At 34.0% G+C, this 19,548-nt stretch overlaps 1 protein-coding gene across 1 annotated transcript; it reads left to right on the top strand.

Moving 5' to 3' along the window:
• The first annotated feature begins 8,600 nt into the window (after window positions 1–8,600).
• LOC134697382 (uncharacterized) lies at window positions 8,601–17,945 on the top strand. Its single transcript, XM_063559637.1, has 6 exons — window positions 8,601–8,675; window positions 12,821–12,995; window positions 14,407–14,492; window positions 15,310–15,396; window positions 17,213–17,227; window positions 17,648–17,945. The coding sequence occupies exons 1-6, from the start codon at window positions 8,636–8,638 to the stop codon at window positions 17,890–17,892; spliced, it is 648 nt and encodes a 215-aa protein (XP_063415707.1). The 5' UTR covers window positions 8,601–8,635; the 3' UTR covers window positions 17,893–17,945.
• The last annotated feature ends 1,603 nt before the right edge of the window (window positions 17,946–19,548 follow it).

Genomic DNA, 19,548 nt, shown 5'->3' on the forward strand with positions numbered 1-19,548 from the left:
CTATAAAATATGCTGTCTGAGATGTAGCATATGGATTGGGGAGGAGAAGACTGACTATAACATATGCTGTCTGAGATGTAGCATATGGATTGGGGAGGAGAAGACTGACTATAACATATGCTGTCTGAGATGTAGCATATGGATTGGGGAGGAGAAGACTGACTATAACATATGCTGTCTAAGATGTAGCATATGGATTGGGGAGGAGAAGACTGACTATAACATATGCTGTCTTAGATGTAGCATATGGATTGGGGAGGAGAAGACTGACTATAACATATGCTGTCTAAGATGTAGCATATGGATTGGGGAGGAGAAAACTAACTATAATATATGCTGTCTGAGATGTAGCATATGGATTGGGGAGGAGAAGACTGAGTATAACATATGCTGTCTAAGATGTAGCATATGGATTAGGGAGGAGAAGACTGACTATAACATATGCTGTCTTAGATGTAGCATATGGATTGGGGAGGAGAAGACTGACTATAACATATGCTGTCTAAGATGTAGCATATGAATTGGGGAGGAGAAGACTGACTATAACATATGCTGTCTGAGATGTAGCATATAGATTGGGGAGGAGAAGACAAACTATAACATATGCTGTCTGAGATGTAGCATATGGATTGGATAGGAGAAGACTGACTATAACATATGCTGTCTGAGATATAGCATATGGATTGGGGAGGAGAAGACTGACTATAACATATGCTGTCTAAGATGTAGCATATGGATTGGGGAGGAGAAAACTAACTATAACATATGCTGTCTAAGATGTAGCATATGGATTGGGGAGGAGAAAACTAACTATAACATATGCTGTCTAAGATGTAGCATATGGATTGGGGAGGAGAAAACTAACTATAACATATGCTGTCTAAGAAGTAGCATATGGATTGGGGAGGAGAAAACTAACTATAACATATGCTGTCTGAGATGTAGCATATGGATTGGGGAGGAGAAGACTGGCTATATCATATGCTGTCTGAGATGTAGCATATGGATTGGGGAGGAGAAGACTGACTATAACATATGCTGTCTAAGATGTAGCATATGGATTGGAAAGGAGAAAACTAACTATAACCTATGCTATTCTGAGATGTACCATATTGATTTGGGAGAAGAAGACTGACTATAACATATGCTGTCTGAGATGTAGCATATGGATTGGGGAGGAGAAGACTGAGTATAACATATGCTGTCTAAGATGTAGCATATGGATTGGGGAGGAGAAGACTGACTATAACATATGCTGTCTAAGATGTAGCATATGGATTGGGGAGGAGAATACTGACTATAACATATGCTGTCTGAGATGTAGCATATGGATTGGGGAGAAGACTGACTATAACATATGCTGTCTAAGATGTAGCATATGGATTGGGGAGGAGAAGACTGACTATAACATATGCTGTCTGAGATGTAGCATATGGATTGTTGAGGAGAAGACTGACTATAACATATGCTGTCTGAGATGTAGCATATGGATTGGGGAGGAGAAGACTGACTATAACATATGCTTTCTAAGATGTAGCATATGTATTGGTCAGGAGAAGACTGACTATAACATATGATGTCTAAGATGTAGCATATGGATTGGGGAGGAGAAGACTGACTATAACATATGCTGTCTAAGATGTAGCATATGGATTGGGGAGGAGAAGACTGACTATAACATATGCTGTCTATAACATGTGCTGTCTGAGATGTAGCATATAGATTGAGGAGGAGAAGACTAACTATAACATATGCTGTCTGAGATGTAGCATATGGATTGGGGAGGAGAAGACCAACTATAACATATGCTGTCTGAGATGTAGCATATGGATTGGGGAGAAGAAGACTGACTATAACATATGCTGTCTAAGATGTAGCATATGGCTTTGGGAGGAGAAAACTAACTATAACATATGCTGTCTAAGATGTAGCATATGGATTGGGGAGGAGAAGACTGACTATAACATATGCTGTCTAAGATGTAGCATATGGATTGGGGAGGAGAAGACTGACGATAACATATGCTGTCTAAGATGTAGCATATGGATTGGGGAGGAGAAAACTAACTTTAACATATGCTGTCTGAGATGGACCATACTGATTTGGGAGGAGAAGACTGACTATAACATATGCTGTCTGAGATGTAGTATATGGATTGGGGAGAAGACTGACTATAACATATGCTGTCTGAGATGTAGCATATGGATTGGGGAGGAGAAGACTGACTATAACATATGCTGTCTTAGATGTAGCATATGGATTGGGGAGGAGAAAACTGACTATAACATATGCTGTCTGAGATGTAGCATATGGATTGGGGAGAAGACTGACTATAACATATGCTGTCTGAGATGTTGCATATGGATTGGGGAGGAGAAGACTGACTATAACATATGCTGCCTGAGATGTAGCATATGGATTGGGGAGGCGAAGACTAAGTATAACATATGCTGTCTGAGATGTAGCATATGGATTGGGGAGGAGAAGACTGACTATAACATATGCTGTCTAAGATGTAGCATATGGATTGGGGAGGAGAAGAATGACCATAACATATGCTGTCTGAGATGTAGCATATGGATTGGGGAGGAGAAGACTGACTATAACATATGCTGTCTAAGATGTAGCATATGGATTGGGGAGGAGAAGAATGACTATAACATATGCTGTCTGAGATGTAACATATGGATTGGGGAGGAGAAGACTGACTATAACATATGCTGTCTGAGATGTAGCATATGGATTGGGGAGGAGAATACTGACTATAACATATGCTGTCTGAGATGTAGCATATGGATTGGGGAGGAGAAGACTGACTATAACATATGCTGTCTAAGATGTAGCATATGGATTGGGGAGGAGAAGAATGACTATAACATATGCTGTCTGAGATGTAGCATATGGATTGGGGAGGAGAAGACTGACTATAACATATGCTGTCTGAGATGTAGCATATGGATTGGGGAGGAGAAGACTGACTATAACATATGCTGTCTGAGATGTAGCATATGGATTGGGGAGGAGAAGACTGACTATAACATATGCTGTCTAAGATGTAGCATATGGATTAGGGAGGAGAAGACTGACTATAACATATGCTGTCTGAGATGTAGCATATAGATTGGGGAGGAGAATACTGACTATTACATATGCTGTCTGAGAAGTAGCATATGGATTGGGGAGGAGAAGACTGACTATAACATATGCTGTCTGAGATGTAGCATATGGATTGGGGAGGAAAATACTGACTATAACATATGCTGTCTGAGATGTAGCATATGGATTGGGGAGGAGAAGACTGACTATAACATATGCTGTCTAAGATGTAGCATATGGATTGGGGAGGAGAAAACTAACTTTAACATATGCTGTCTGAGATGGACCATACTGATTTGGGAGGAGAAGACTGACTATAACATATGCTGTCTACGATGTAGCATATGGATTGGGGAGAAGACTGACTATAACATATGCTGTCTGAGATATAGCATATGGATTGGGGAGGAGAAAACTGACTATAACATATGCTGTCTGAGATGTAGTATATGGATTGGGGAGAAGACTGACTATAACATGTGCTGTCTTAGATGTAGCATATGGATTGGGGAGGAGAAAACTGACTATAACATATGCTGTCTGAGATGTATCATATGGATTGGGGAGAAGACTGTCTATAACATATGCTGTCTGAGATGTTGCATATGGATTGGGGAGGAGAAAACTGACTATAACATATGCTGTCTGAGATGTAGTATATGGATTGGGGAGAAGACTGACTATAACATGTGCTGTCTGAGATGTAGCATATGGATTGGGGAGGAGAAGACTAAGTATAACATATGCTGTCTGAGATGTAGCATATGGATTGGGGAGGAGAATACTGACTATAACATATGCTGTCTGAGATGTAGCATATGGATTGGGGAGGAGAAGGCTGACTATAACAAATGCTGTCAGAGATGTAGCATATGGATTGGGGAGGAGAAGACTGACTATAACATATGCTGTCTGAGATGTAGCATATGGATTGGGAAGGAGAAGACTGACAATAACATATGCTGTCTGAGATGTAGCATATGGATTGGGGAGGAGAAGACTGACTATAACATATGCTGTCTAAGATGTAGTATATGGATTGGGGAGGAGAAGAATGACTATAACATATGCTGTCTGAGATGTAGCATATGGATTGGGGAGGAGAAGACTGACTATAACATATGCTGTCTAAGATGTAGCATATGGATTGGGGAGGAGAAGGCTGACTATAACATATGCTGTCTGAGATGTGGCATATAGATTGGGGAGGAGAATACTGACTATAACATATGCTGTCTGAGATGTAGCATATGGATTGGGGAGGAGAAGACTGACTATAACATATGCTGTCTGAGATGTAGCATATGGATTGGGGAGGAGAAGAATGACTATAACATATGCTGTCTGAGATGTATCATATGGATTGGGGAGGAGAAGACTGACTATAACATATGCTATCTAAGATGTAGCATATGGATGAGGGAGGAGAAGACTGACTATAACATATGCTGTCTAAGATGTAGCATATAGATTGGGGAGGAGAAGACTGACTATAACATATGCTGTCTGAGATGTAGCATATGGATTGGGCAGGAGAAAACTGACTATAACATATGCTGTCTGAGATGTAGCATATGGATTGGGGAGGAGAAGACTGACTATAACATATGCTGTCTAAGATGTAGCATATGGATTGGGGAGGAGAAGGCTGACTATAACATATGCTGTTTGAGATGTGATATATAGATTGGGGAGGAGAATACTGACTATAACATATGCTGTCTGAGATGTAGCATATGGATTGGGGAGGAGAAGACTGACTATAACATATGCTGTCTGAGATGTAGCATATGGATTGGGGAGGAGAAAACTAACTTTAACATATGCTGTCTGAGATGGACCATATTGATTGCGGAGGAGAAGACTGACTATAACATATGCTTTCTACGATGTAGCATATGGATTGGGGAGAAGACTGACTATAACATATGCTGTCTGAGATGTAGCATATGGATTGGGGAGGAGAATACTGACTATAACATATGCTGTCTGAGATGTAGCATATGGATTGGGGAGGAGAAGACTGACTATAACATATGCTGTCTAAGATGTAGCATATGGATTGGGGAGGAGAAGGCTGACTATAACATATGCTGTTTGAGATGTGGCATATAGATTGGGGAGGAGAATACTGACTATAACATATGCTGTCTGAGATGTAGCATATGGATTGGGGAGGAGAAGACTGACTATAACATATGCTGTCTGAGATGTAGCATATGGATTGGGGAGGAGAAGACTGACTATAACATATGCTGTCTAAGATGTAGCATATGGATTGGGGAGGAGAAGGCTGACTATAACATATGCTGTTTGAGATGTGGCATATAGATTGGGGAGGAGAATACTGACTATAACATATGCTGTCTGAGATGTAGCATATGGATTGGGGAGGAGAAGACTGACTATAACATATGCTGTCTGAGATGTAGCATATGGATTGGGGAGGAGAAGACTGACTATAACATATGCTGTCTGAGATGTAGCATATGGATTGGGGAGAAGCTCATAATCAATGAAATAGTATCGTTTTGCCTGATTTTATTTCTGTTAGTCACTTCTTGTCACGTAGCCGTAAAAGTTATAATTCACAAAAAAAGTAAATTCACAAAAATACTTTTTGGAAAGTCTATAATCACATGGCAAAATCAAAAAACAAAACGCACCAAAAACGAATGGACAAGAACTGTCATATTCCTGACTTGGTACAGGCATTTTCAAATGTAGATACAAATAATGATTATCTTGTATAATTTCTTTCATTCAATGGGTTAAAATAATTTGAAAGTTCCTAACTCACCTGAATATTTAATTTCGTTGATTAAGCAGAGTCTGTGTATAGACCTGTATAAAATGCCTCCTTCGTAAAAAAATCAATTCGTGGCTGATCTTTCAAAACGAAATTTCCCCAAATTGTTAACGCATGAATACATGTGACCCAACAGTAGTATTATGTATGAAAATACATTATATCTTAAGGAGTATTATCTTAATGTGTTAATTGTTCATCATACTGTTAATCTTTTGGGAGTTTTGAGTATTATATCACTTGTACTTCTTGTATATAACAACTGCAATGAATTTACATGATACTAAATTCAACGACTATAAATTGATCTGATAAACTACTCCTATGTATAATATCGTTTGCTATATACATGTTTGTAACTATATTGTGTTATTGTTTGTATAAATCATAATCAAAACGTCAAAAAAAATTCAAGGGACAATTTCAACTGCGCAAGGTAAGATTTTTGACAAAATTATCTCTCATGAATGTCCCTGGTCAAAGTATTTTAAAATGAACAATCCTAACACACCACCATTGAAAAAGCTGATACGACAATAGTCAACAAGAAAATAAATCGAAGTATCTAAAAGGTGTACAGAATTTTGTGTTATAACAAAAATAAGATATTATGGTATAATTGCCAATGAAACAACTCTCAACAAGATACCAAAATGACACAGAAGTTTACAATTAAAGGTCACTGTACGGCCTTCAACAATGAACAAAGTTCATACCGAATAGTCAGCTATAAAAGCCCGGAAATGACAATGTAAAACAATTGAAACGTGAAAACTAACGTTTTTCATGTTGTTTTCATCTTTTTTTATTTGATCATATAAGGATGCCGTCATTTTTTATATTTCTGTATGTATATTTACAACCGATATTTGAGGGTATTGTTAAACATTTATTCTATTAGACGGCTAACTGTTCGTGTTACTTTTGATATAAATCATATTCAACAATTTTCTACCACTGAAGTCTCTGAAAACACAAACTGGTTTAATTTTAAACTTACGGTATCCTTCATTGAAATGTTTATAGTTATCAAAAGTACCAGGATTATAATTTCATACGCCAGACGCGCGTTTCGTCTACATAAGACTCATCAGTGACGCTCAGATCAAAATAGTGAAAAAGCCAAAACATATACAAAGTTGAAGAGCATTGAGGACCAAAAATTCTAAAAAGTTGTGCCAAATACGGCTAAGGTAATCTACTCCTGGGGTAAGAAAATCCTTAGTTTTTCGAAAAGTTCAAAGTTTTGTAAACAGAAAATTTATAAAAATGACCATATAATTGATATTCATGTCAACACCGAAGTGCTGACTACTGGGCTGGTGATACCCTCGTGGAAGAAACGTCCACCTATTGTTTTACCTCAAATGTTTCGGGTATTTGTGGATTTGAAGTATCTATTTTTGTTAAAGATGTGAATTTTTCCTCTCGCGTTCCTTCTATCCACAAAGTGAATATTTACAATTGTGATTGACAACCAAATCTTAGACAGCAAACAGGATCGGATCCAGGGTTTGCAGTTAGGGGGAGCGCAATTTTATATTTTGGCCGAGCGGAGCGAGGCGAAAATTTTTGAAGGTGTTTTTAGGTAAAACTATTGGAATATTCCTTTAAAGGGGTGAAATGTAGATATCTCGAACTATTGTGTGGTAAAATTAGCGAGAAATTGAAGTTTCAAGCTGAAACTGCCTTAATCCACACCTGACAACAATCTACAGATAGACGGGCGGACAGACGGACGCAAAGTGAGACGAGACAGATCACAATTAACCTGACCCATATATTTTTCAAACGAAAATTTCTACTTTTACCAGCGATTTTCAATTGTCCTTTCATACTATTTTTTTTTACTTTTTTGATTTTCGGAGGTCGTGCCAGACTTCACTGTGTTCGCCACAAACAACTAAAAGCAGAATGAGATGCATTTACGCAGTTACATTTAATTTTTTTGGGGATCCCAAGCTAACAGTAATACGGTACAGAATTCGGCTAAATATTTAGGTTGCAAGTGAGAAATAAATAATATAGACACAGAGAAACAAATTAATAAACTAACCTTTCGCTTGAAACAGTATGTCTATCTTTCATTACGGATATTATAAAATAATCTCACTGTTTTCTTGACCGTGTCATGATGAAAGTGAGTAAGGGATGTTTTGGAACTTCGATTATCAAACAAATTGATTATAAAACCGGATAAACCGCAAATACAATGTAACATTTGTTTTAACTTTAACTGCTAAAAACCTATTATAATTGTCATCAAATGCAGCTTCGCTTTTGACACCTTCCTTTGAAGTTATTAATTATAGAACTGAAATAAAGCGTAGGTCAGTTGATTAGTAATCACGTTGATTCTTTTAAACTGGCTGTTTTATATACTTTGAATGGTAGAAAATATTGAATGGTCTCTTCTAATACTTAAATATGTTGAAGTCAACCCTTGCTTTGTAAATTTTAGGGGGGGGGGGGCGCACGCCCGCCACGCCCCCGCCTAAATCCGGCCCTGGCGAATACTGTATTCAGTTTCAGAAGTTGATTATAAGTTTTTGACACATACATTAAATTAAAAAAAAAGTACACTTACGCATCATTTACACTTTATTGCGTAGGTAGATCGTCACATCTGCACAATATGATAACTACATAAAACAAGTAGAAATTGTATCTTTAAATTAGAGATTTGAGAGACACATGTCGTATAGAACAGATAATAATCACAGTCAAAGTATGATTTATTTTGCGTTCTTCTTTTTTGCTGTTTCTGCAGGTAAGATTTTTCTATCTGGTAATGCTAAAACCATGAGCTTGACTCTTCCTTTTGTATCTATCGTTGTTTTTTTTTTTGTTTTTTTATCTAAGGTGTATTTGACCAAACTTTTAGAAACTTTTTTGAAGTTCAATTCAGTCCAAGCAATACCGTTTGATTGATTAATAAGCATTTCATTCAGCATTGTTGTTTTACTAACCTATCCTAATTTGTTTTATTTAAAATTTTATTTCATTGAAGATAATTCAAATGACAAATATATTATAAGGAATTTCAAGTATCATATAGGCGGTCCTCCTGCGATTGGTTACATTATAGAATTTAATAAACCTTGCATTTTGCATGAATATTTGTTTTATTTAACTGTTGGAGATATTTCTAATTAGTTATAGCATGTAACTAATTACTTTGATATTCTTTCTCCCTTTTTATAGTTTATATTTAGACGTGTATGTTAAAAACAGTAATAGAAATACAACTATTTTATTAGGATTTTGGTACTGAAAGCATTTGTGCCCTTTGGTTTCACTTAAAATAATGTGTTTTACTAAAAACAAATGTTGAACGTTTCGAATTTATTTTCAAACAAAATTAATATAGATAGCCAATAGTTTGCAGTCAGTGTTAGTCAAACGTTACTAAGATTTGTCAGGTAAAACAATTGTTTGTTGTTGATTTTTTTGAAACTATATTGAATGCTTTGATATTTTTTACATCAGAACGGTGAGTAAAATAAATTACAAAACTAAATGGACTTTTCAGAATTGAAGATTGTGTCACTTAATGCTTCAGGCAACAAGAGGTATTCGACATTGCGGACCAACAATGAATTGATGGGTGTTTAGCAAAAAATATGAGTTGTTTCAGAATGAAATATAGAGGGGCTGTTTAAATGTTAACAAAGTGCAAATAACTCGATCCGAAGAAACAGAAAATTGTAATTTTATTTCGTATTCTAGAAGTCTCCGTTTAAATGTTTTCTCGAATTTTTTTTGTTTACGGTGTTCTTATGGTTTTCGGGATAGCTGCATATACTGAAATTGAAATTTGACAGATTTGACAATTTTATACATAGAACACCTAAGTTATTTGTAGATGTGGGATTAACACTTTTATTAACTAAATATCATACTAGATTGAAAATATTCTGTACAATTAAGGTGAAGAGAAGAATTATTATCTGATCATATTTGTATGTATATTTTTCTAACCTAATTTGTTAATTTCTCTGACAAACTGCTTTTGGATACAGCTCGGTTGGAATTGGGATTCTTTTCATCATGTCTATTGCCGAATACAATATCCTTGTGTCCATATTCTTATTATTATCATGTCTATTGCCGAATACAATATCATTATGTCCATATTTTTATTATTGTCATGTCTATTGCCGAATACAAAATCAGTATGTCCATATTCTATTGTTCACGCATCGTTGACAATATAATGGAATTTGATGCGACTGTCATACAAGTGAGAGATTGAGCTAGCTATAAAACTAGGTTCAATCCATTATTTTCTACATAAGAAAATGCCTGTACCAAGTCAGGAATATGACAGTTGTTATCCATTCGTTTGATGTGTTTGGACTTTGATTTTGCCATTTAATTGGGGACTTTCCTTTTTTGAAATTTCCTCGGAGTTCAGTATTTTTGTGATTTTACTTTTTTCTTATTATTATCATGTCTATTGCCGAATACAATATCATTCTATCCATATTCTTATCATTCTGTCCATATTCTTATTATTATCATGTCTGTTGCTGAATACAATATCATTCTATCCATATTCTTATCATTCTGTCCATTTTCTTATTATTATCATGTCTATTGCCGAATACAATATCATTATATCCATATTCTTATCATTATCATGTTTATTGCCGAATACGATATCATTATATCCATATTCTTATTATAATCATGCCTATTACCGAATACAATATCATTTTATTCATATTTTTATCATTTTCATGTCTATTGCCGAATACAATATCATTATGTCAATATTCTAATTAATATCATGGCTATTGCCGAATACAATATCATTATATCCATATTCTAATCATTATCATGTCTAATGCCGAATACAATATCATTCTATTCATATTCTTCTCATTATCATGTCTATTGCCGAATACAATATCATTATATCCATATTCTTATCATTATCATGTCTAATGCCGAATACAATATCATTCTATCCATATTCTTCTCATTATCATGTCTATTGCCGAATACAATATCATTATATCCATATTCTTATCATTATCATGTCTTATGCCGAATACAATATCATTCTATCCATATTCTTCTCATCATAATATCTATTGCCGAATACAATATCATTATATCCATATTCTTATCATTATCATGTCTATTGCCGAATACAATATCATTATGTCCATATTCTTATCATTAGCATGTCAAATGCCGAATACAATATCATTATATCCATATTTTTATCGTTATCATTCTATTGCCGAATACAATATCGTTATATTCATATTCTTATAATTATCATGTCTATTGCCGATTACAATATCGTAATATATATATTCTTATCATTATATCCATATTCTTATTATTATCATGTCTATTGCCGAATACAACATCATTATATTCATATTCTTATCATTATCATGTCTATTGATGAATACAATTTCGTTATATCAATATTCTTATTATTATCATGTCTGTTACCGAATACAATATCATTATGTCCATATTTTCTAATTAATATCATGGCTACTGCCGAATACAATATCATTATGTCCATATTATAATTATTATCATGGCTATTGCCGAATACAATATCATTATGTCCATATTCTTATCATTATCATGTCTATTACCGAATACAATATCATTATGTCCATATTATAATTATTATCATGGCTATTGCCGAATACAATATCATTATGTCCATATTCTTATCATTATCATGTCTATTACCGAATACAATATCATTATGTCCATATTCTAATTATTATCATGGCTATTGCCGAATACAATATCATTATGTCCATATTCTTATCATTATCATGTCTATTACCGAATAAAATATCATTAAGTCCATATTCTAATTATTATCATGGCTATTGCCGAATACAATATCATTATATCCATATTCTTATCATTATCAGGTCCGTTACCGAATACAATATCATTCATATGTCCATATTCTTATCATTATCATGAGTACGTCCCTGGTAAAGAACAATATTTAATACAATGTGTTTAACTTAAAACAAATGTTGAACGTTTTGAATTTATTTTTATATAAAATTAATATAAATAGACGATATTTAGCTGTCAGTGTAGGTCAAACGTTCCTGAGAATTCCGAGGTAAAATATTTGTTTCAACATTTTGTTGATTGTTTTGAATGTTTTGATTTTTTTTTCACATCAGAACGGTGTGTAAGGGATGTGACAGAATTTTGAAACACGTTTATAATGAAGTAAATTGCAGAATTGAGGGCGAGGATGGGTCAATTATTGCTTATGGGCAACAAAAGGTATTCGACTTTGCGGACCAAAAATGTATTGATGTGTGTTTAGAAAAATATGGTTTCAGGAGGAAAAATAGAGGGGCTGTTTAAATGTTAATAAGATGCAAAACCTTCGATCCCAAGAAGCGGGTTTAACCCCAACCCCCAAAACTGTGCCTTTAACTTCTACGTAGAATTGGATTTTATAGAAAGCTTAGATAAACATCATTGAAAAGTTTTTCTTCTACAGTAATCTAGAGGTTTTCGTAATAGCTGTTTATACTGAAATCGAAATTTGACAGATTATACAATTTTATACTTGGATCATATTAGTTATCTGAAGTTGTTGTATTAACACTTTTATAAACCTCATACTAGTATACTAGATCGAAAATATTCTGTAAAATTAAGATTAACTTGTTTGTATATTTTATTACACCTATTTTGATAATTTCTCTAATAAAATGCATTTGGATAGGGCTAAATTGGAGTTTTCTTGATAATGTCTATTGCCGAATCCTATATTATGATGTCCATATTCTTATTATTAGCATGATTATGTTCCTAGTGAAGATAGATAATACACCGAATATTTTGTTTTCAGAGACTTTCTTTACACTCACATTGCGTTTGATAAATCTTCCTTCATTTCAGCTGCGACGGAATTTCCATGTACCTTTCCAAGTCCATGGTCGAACCAAACATTTTCAATTTCTAGTACTGGTTTTGCTACTGGGTATTGGCAGTTTAACACTAATTGCCAAACATATACATCTGGCAGATTTACATATATGTGTCATCAAATAACAGAACGCTTCATTGTTGTCCGGTATGTTATTAATTACAGTTCTTTAACAGAAATAACAGAACGCTTCCTTGTTGTCCGGTATGTTATTAATTACAGTTCTTTAACATAAATAAAAGACTCTATCAATCTTCAAAATTCTGAAAACAGAAAATAAAATGATCATGAAATGTGGCGATACCAGGGCAAGTTGATTGTTAGTCTCTGAGGATAACACCATTTATTAAGCCAATTTTGTGTATTGCATACAACTATGGAAACCCTTGCATTGAAATGTGTTGTTTTAAATTTAGGTAATTGATTTTGGAAACATAGAACATCTCTCCCTGATGCATAGTACCGGCTTTCTCATCTTGGCTGGTTTTTTCCCTCTTTTTCATTGATAATTGTAGTTGTTTTAGAATTTGAAATCTAGCATCAATATGGAAATATCAATTGTAGAACTAAGAATAGTTGTCAAATTAGGAATAACTGTCGAGCAAAGAATACTTGTCGAATTCAGAATCTAGTGTATCATCATTGTAACCTCACCTATAATTGTTCTTTCTTAATGTGCATTACGTTAGTAGTATATTCCTATGATGATATCACTATACATGTATTGTTTGAGAGATATGTGTGTTATTGAAGATTTCCCTAAGATGATATCACTGTGTATTGTTGGAGAGAATAATGTATGTTATTGAAGATTTCTCTATGATGATATCACACTATATATTGTTTGAGAGATATGTATGTTATTGAAGATTTCTCTATGATGCTATCATTATGTATTTTTTGAAAGAATAATGTTTGTTATTGTAGATTTCCCTATGATGATATCACTCTGTATCTTTTGAGAGAATAATATTTTTATTGAAAATTTCCCTAAGATGATATCACTCTGTATTTTTTGAGAGAATGATATTGTTATTAAAGATTTCCCTATGTGCGGGATTTAAATCATCAACACTTCTTGACTTCGATATCTATGTTAGAAAAAATAATTAATAGAAAATGTGTGTTTGAGTATTAAATTACATGATCGGTCGACAAAATAATAATTCAAGGGAGTACAAAACACCTAAGGGAGTTACTTAAACTTAAATATTTCGGTCAAATAGTGAAAGGACAAAAATGATTCGAATAAGTCAAATCTATTTGAGTCAAATAGTTATCAAAAGTACCAGGATTATAATTCAGTACGCCAGACGCGCGTTTCGTCTGCATAAGACTCATCAGTGACGCTCATATCAAAATATTTATTAAGCCAAACAAGTACAAAGTTAAAGAGCATTGAAGAGCATTGAAGAGCATTGAAGAGCATTGAAGAGCAATTTACCCCTTTGAACAATGATGATAGCAATTGAAATGGTATTAAAGGGATCTTACGGAAGAGAAATGGATGTATATTGATATTTAGCTGCGAATCAAATTTATATTTATACTTTTTCAGATTACAGGGTTCTGACAAATTCAGATGTTTTCCGATCTTTTACAATCTTCAAGATGCTCCTTTAGGGTTTACATTTGGATTCAGTTGTAAGTTGTATACGTTTCTGGCATTTCTAAACCATGTCTATTTTTTTAAGGATACCATACAAACTTTCAAAAACAATTCGATACATGTTTTTTTTTTTGTGATTCGACCTAACAAGCATCAGCAGTAAAGACGTAATGTACATTTTTACATACATCGTTCGAGTTTTTTTTTTTATTGCGCCACAAGGATAACATTTGAAGAAGCCACGTCAATAAGACGCAAGCACAGTTATTAAAAAAAACTGGAATTAACGTCTACTTTTCAACAACCGACCGGGGTCTTTAACTTTAAATCAATCCCGAACTAGCTATGATATTCGTTTGGACAGCAATAACAAGATTACAACTATGATATAAACAGAGAATATCATATGGCTTTTTCAATATCGCATCCGTATTAACCCGAGACATGGTTGAGGGTTGATACGGTTTGTGATATTGAAAAAACCATATCATATACACTTTATTATATAATATATACCTCAAGTAGATGTTTTTTTTATGTGACATGACGTCATACAGATGAGGAAGTTTGAAATGACGTCATAAAGATTATTGGTTTGACATGACGTCATACTGATTAGGGATTTGATAAATTCTTTGCAACAGTGGCTGCAATCGATGACGTGAAATCATACAGATGAAGGGTGGGATAAAAACTTTGCAACCGTGTTGATATCGATATCATCACGGGTGGCTAATACAGCACGCTTGTCAATAATGGTATGACACATACAATTTATCTGTATTTACTACTAAGTATATAATATTATAAATGCATTAAGCACTCCATAACTAAACGTTCTTTATCGTTTAGTAAGCAAAACGTTTGCCAACAAAACGGGAGAATTTACAGATATATGTGAAGTCTGTGAAATGCCAGTTGCCACTACGGTAGCTAAAGGTAAGGACAGTTTTTAAGAATTATATATTTAAAATCTGCTCATTCTATAACACAACATAGGATGCATCCTTTGTATATTGAAATTTATTTGGTTTTATAAACAGTACCGTTGAAGATAAGAAATTGTGATACATCAATCAAAGCGATACATGTTAAGTCTGAACACACATGATATCAATGCTTGTTTTAGATAACTTCTCAGTTCACTTTATAAATTTAATACCTCATTTATTTCAATAAACAAACTGGTTTATTTATAAGTGTAAATCACTAGCATAATATAGTATTTCCTTTAAAACTTCCCAATTAAGCCTACGCTCTGAACTTATATTTTTAGATTCTCCCTTTAAACAGATTTATCTGGGATAGATGTGTACATAGTATGTTGAAAGAGAGTCGTGAAAGATACCAAAGAGACATTCAAATTCATTAATCGAAAATAAACTGACAACACCATGGTTAATAAGAATAAGACAAACAGACAAATAATCATTACACACAAATTAGAAGTACAATGTACTAACGACTGAAAAATACGAAGCATAAGAATGATATCAGGTGCTCCGCAAAAGGTACACATATACTGCTCAACAAATGGCACCCGTCGTGTTTATATATGAACAAGTCTAAATTGAAAACAACGTTCAAACCTATGATCGAGTTTGATATTTTTTATATGTGTGAATCCAAAACAAATTTCTAGGTAGAGGGGTTCGAATACAACACACACAACATTTCCAACAGACTACGAAAATGAAAAAGTATATTTTAACAAAACGCATTTGACTAGCAGGACGACAACGGATGTCGACTGGCATTGCCAAATAAACAGATCACAAGATGTAACAAAATTTTAATTATATTAAATACCAAACAGAAAACAATAAACTTGTGGAAAAGATGAATTAACGCAAACAAAAGTGAAAACATTAACACAATATTTTAGAAAATAAATGGCTCTTTAGTGATGTCAGGAATCGACACGGTACTTTGAAGACCGTATAATTCACTTAAATTTGGGTAAGACTCTTGAATTCTGAAGAGTCGGAAAAGGATCACCAGAAAATATCAATCCTGGTATCTTGTTATATTTGTATAATAATCATTGTTTGGCTAAGTAATACTCCTGATATCTTGTTACCTTTGTATCTTTATTTAATAATCATTGTTTTGCTAAGTAACACTCCTGATATCTTGGTATCTTTGTTCTTTGTATAATAATCATTGTTTAGCTAAGTTATACTCCTGATATCTTGTTATCTTTGTATCTTTGTATAATGATCATTGTTTGGTTAAGTAATACTCCTGATATCTTGTTACCTTTGTTCTTTGTATAATGATCATTGTTTGGGTAAGTAATACTCCTGATATCTTGTTATCTTTGTTCTTTGTATAAAGATCATTGTTTAGCTAAGTAAAACTCCTGATATCTTGTTATCTTTGTTCTTTGTATAATGATCATTGTTTGGCTAAGTAATACTCCTGATATCTTGTTACCTTTGTATCTTTGTATAATGATCATTGTTTGGCTGAGTAATAATCCTGGTGTTTAGTTATCTTTCTATCTTTGTATTTTGATTATTGTTTGGCTTAGTGATGATACTCCTGGTATATTGTTATCTTTGTATAATGTATATTGTTTGGCTAAGTGATACTACTTTTATCTTGTTATCTTTGTATAATAAACATTGTTTGGCTGAGTGATACCCCTGGTATCTTGTTATCTTTGTATAATGATCGTTGTTTGGCTGAATGATACCCCTGGTATCTTGTTGTCTTTGTATTTTTGTATAATGATCATTGTTTTACTTTGCAGCTCAAGGATCACCTGGTAAGTATATCTAGGCATTTCTGTTTCAATTCATAAATTTAGACGACCAAACGTTACACAATACCCAACTAAAATCACTCATCACCTTGTGAATTCGCCAGTTTCATTGACAGTTTTGAAAAAAGCTTTATTGTTTTAACAACAAAGGACATAATTATACATGTAGATGTCTGCCAATGCAATTGTGGCATGTGTAAGTGTGAGCACAATCCCCAAAAAGAATCAGAAAAATAATTTTTATTATACATGAAAAATTCCTCGAAATGTAATTAAATATTCAGTTCGATCAAAACTTGTAACATATTAAAAAAAACACATAGTATTTCATACTGTTCACATGAATTGCTGACATAATTACTTGTGGCAAAGAAAGTTAATGAACACATTACCGAAATATCAATAATTTGAATATGTTTTCAGCCTTGCCCCCACCGTCTCGTTCCTGTGATATACCTTCAATGTGCCCCTCACCTGGTACAGCATGTAGTGCGAATGACGTCATCCCTAAAGGTTCTGGATGTCCAATTCCTACACCAACCCCATCTGAACCAACAACAACCACGCCTGAACTAACAACAAGTGTGCCTACAAGTACTTCTGAAGCAAAGACAGCGACTCGTGTCTACCGCAGTCATTGCAGGAAGAGAAATCACCGACATCCTTAGTGTCATCATATAGTGACATGAGATATCACCGACATCCTTAGTGTCATCATATAGTGACATAGTTAATAACAAATCCAAATATGTGGATTCAAAGAAGACAAATAAAAACTATTTGATTTCACAGTTTTGTCACTTTTCAATCGAGTTACTCTCTGGAGCCTTCTCTTTCTTTTAGTAAATAGTCTTTAATCGTGTTCACAGTCCGTACATTACACCAAATAATTTATGTTAATGAAAATATCCTGTCATTGATTTTTGTGTGTCCAAACGGCCTTTTTGTGTAGTCTTTCATAAGGAACGCTAAAATCCATGAACTGAAAAGGGACGAAAAAGTAACCGAACACTGTAGGAATACGATGACCAACAAAAAAGTCAAATAAACGTGAAAGTAACATGCCTATGTTCCGGATCATATGAGTATCTGGACCATACGCGTATGGTCATGACCATGTGAGTATATACTCATATGGTCCGACCGTCATGACCGTACGCGTATGGTCGGGGTAATTTACACTCTTTTATTACTTCTAAACTCTTCATATCTAGTTCATTAAAAAGACGAATTCCTATAGGTAATTTTATTATTATGTTATTATAAATAGATTAGTTAAATAAAAATTACATGTTTCACAAAGTTAATTTAACTTACTTGTCAAAACTATAATAAACACATTTTATACCGATGGTCATATACCGATTTGTTATTACAAGTGACTGGCAAAATGTCGACTTAAAGCCTAAACTCCAAATATTTCTTAATGAACCGTTACACAAGAAATCACTGGAAAGTAATATAGTGTTTTTAAGATGTCTTCTGAAAATAGTGTATTGCAGTCATGGTACGATATTTGAGATCTTGAGCTTCTTAAAAAAAACGTACACATATCGGAACGGTTAAAGACCTCGGTATCACTGTACGCAGCTACAAAAAGGATAGCTTTTCACTCGCAAGCAAAAGGTGTAGATGAAAAGGATCGTGCACAACCAAGACTTGCAAATGGAAAAAACTATGATATCGTGTGAAAGTAAATGCCAACCAAGCCTTCCCGCAAGAATGTAATTAGCGATGAGCATCTATATTTAATTTGTACGTAGTACTTGAATTATAAAAATAATGCATTGCTATTTAAAAGAGGGACGAAAGATACCAAAGGGAAGTCAAACTCATAAATCTAAAACAAACTGACAACGCCATGGCTACAAATGAAAAAGACAAACAGAAAAACAATAGTACACATGACACAACATAGAAAACATTCATTGTTTGTTCGGAAAAAGTTTTTATATAAAGGAAACTTTTATAATGAAATTTAAAAACAAAAAACCTATATGGTCCAAATACTCATATTGTCCGACTTGTTGATAACCAAACGAGTATTATACTCATATGGTCCGACCATACGCGCATGGTCGGACCACATGAATATCCGCATATGGTCATGACCATACGCGTATGGTCCCAATACTCATATGGTCCGGAACATTTATATTAAGTGATAATTAAAGTGAAGTAAATGATATGATTGATAAGTTTACCTATACCTTCGAAGCATTCACTTCGTTTGAACTGAGGTTGATTGCTGTTTCATTGGCAAACATACTACATCACTGTACATATCCATAATTTTACATTATTCGTTAAAGCACAAACAGTAC

This window comes from Mytilus trossulus, chromosome 14 (genome assembly GCF_036588685.1).
Source record: "Mytilus trossulus isolate FHL-02 chromosome 14, PNRI_Mtr1.1.1.hap1, whole genome shotgun sequence".
In the NCBI taxonomy this organism is placed as follows: domain Eukaryota; kingdom Metazoa; phylum Mollusca; class Bivalvia; order Mytilida; family Mytilidae; genus Mytilus; species Mytilus trossulus.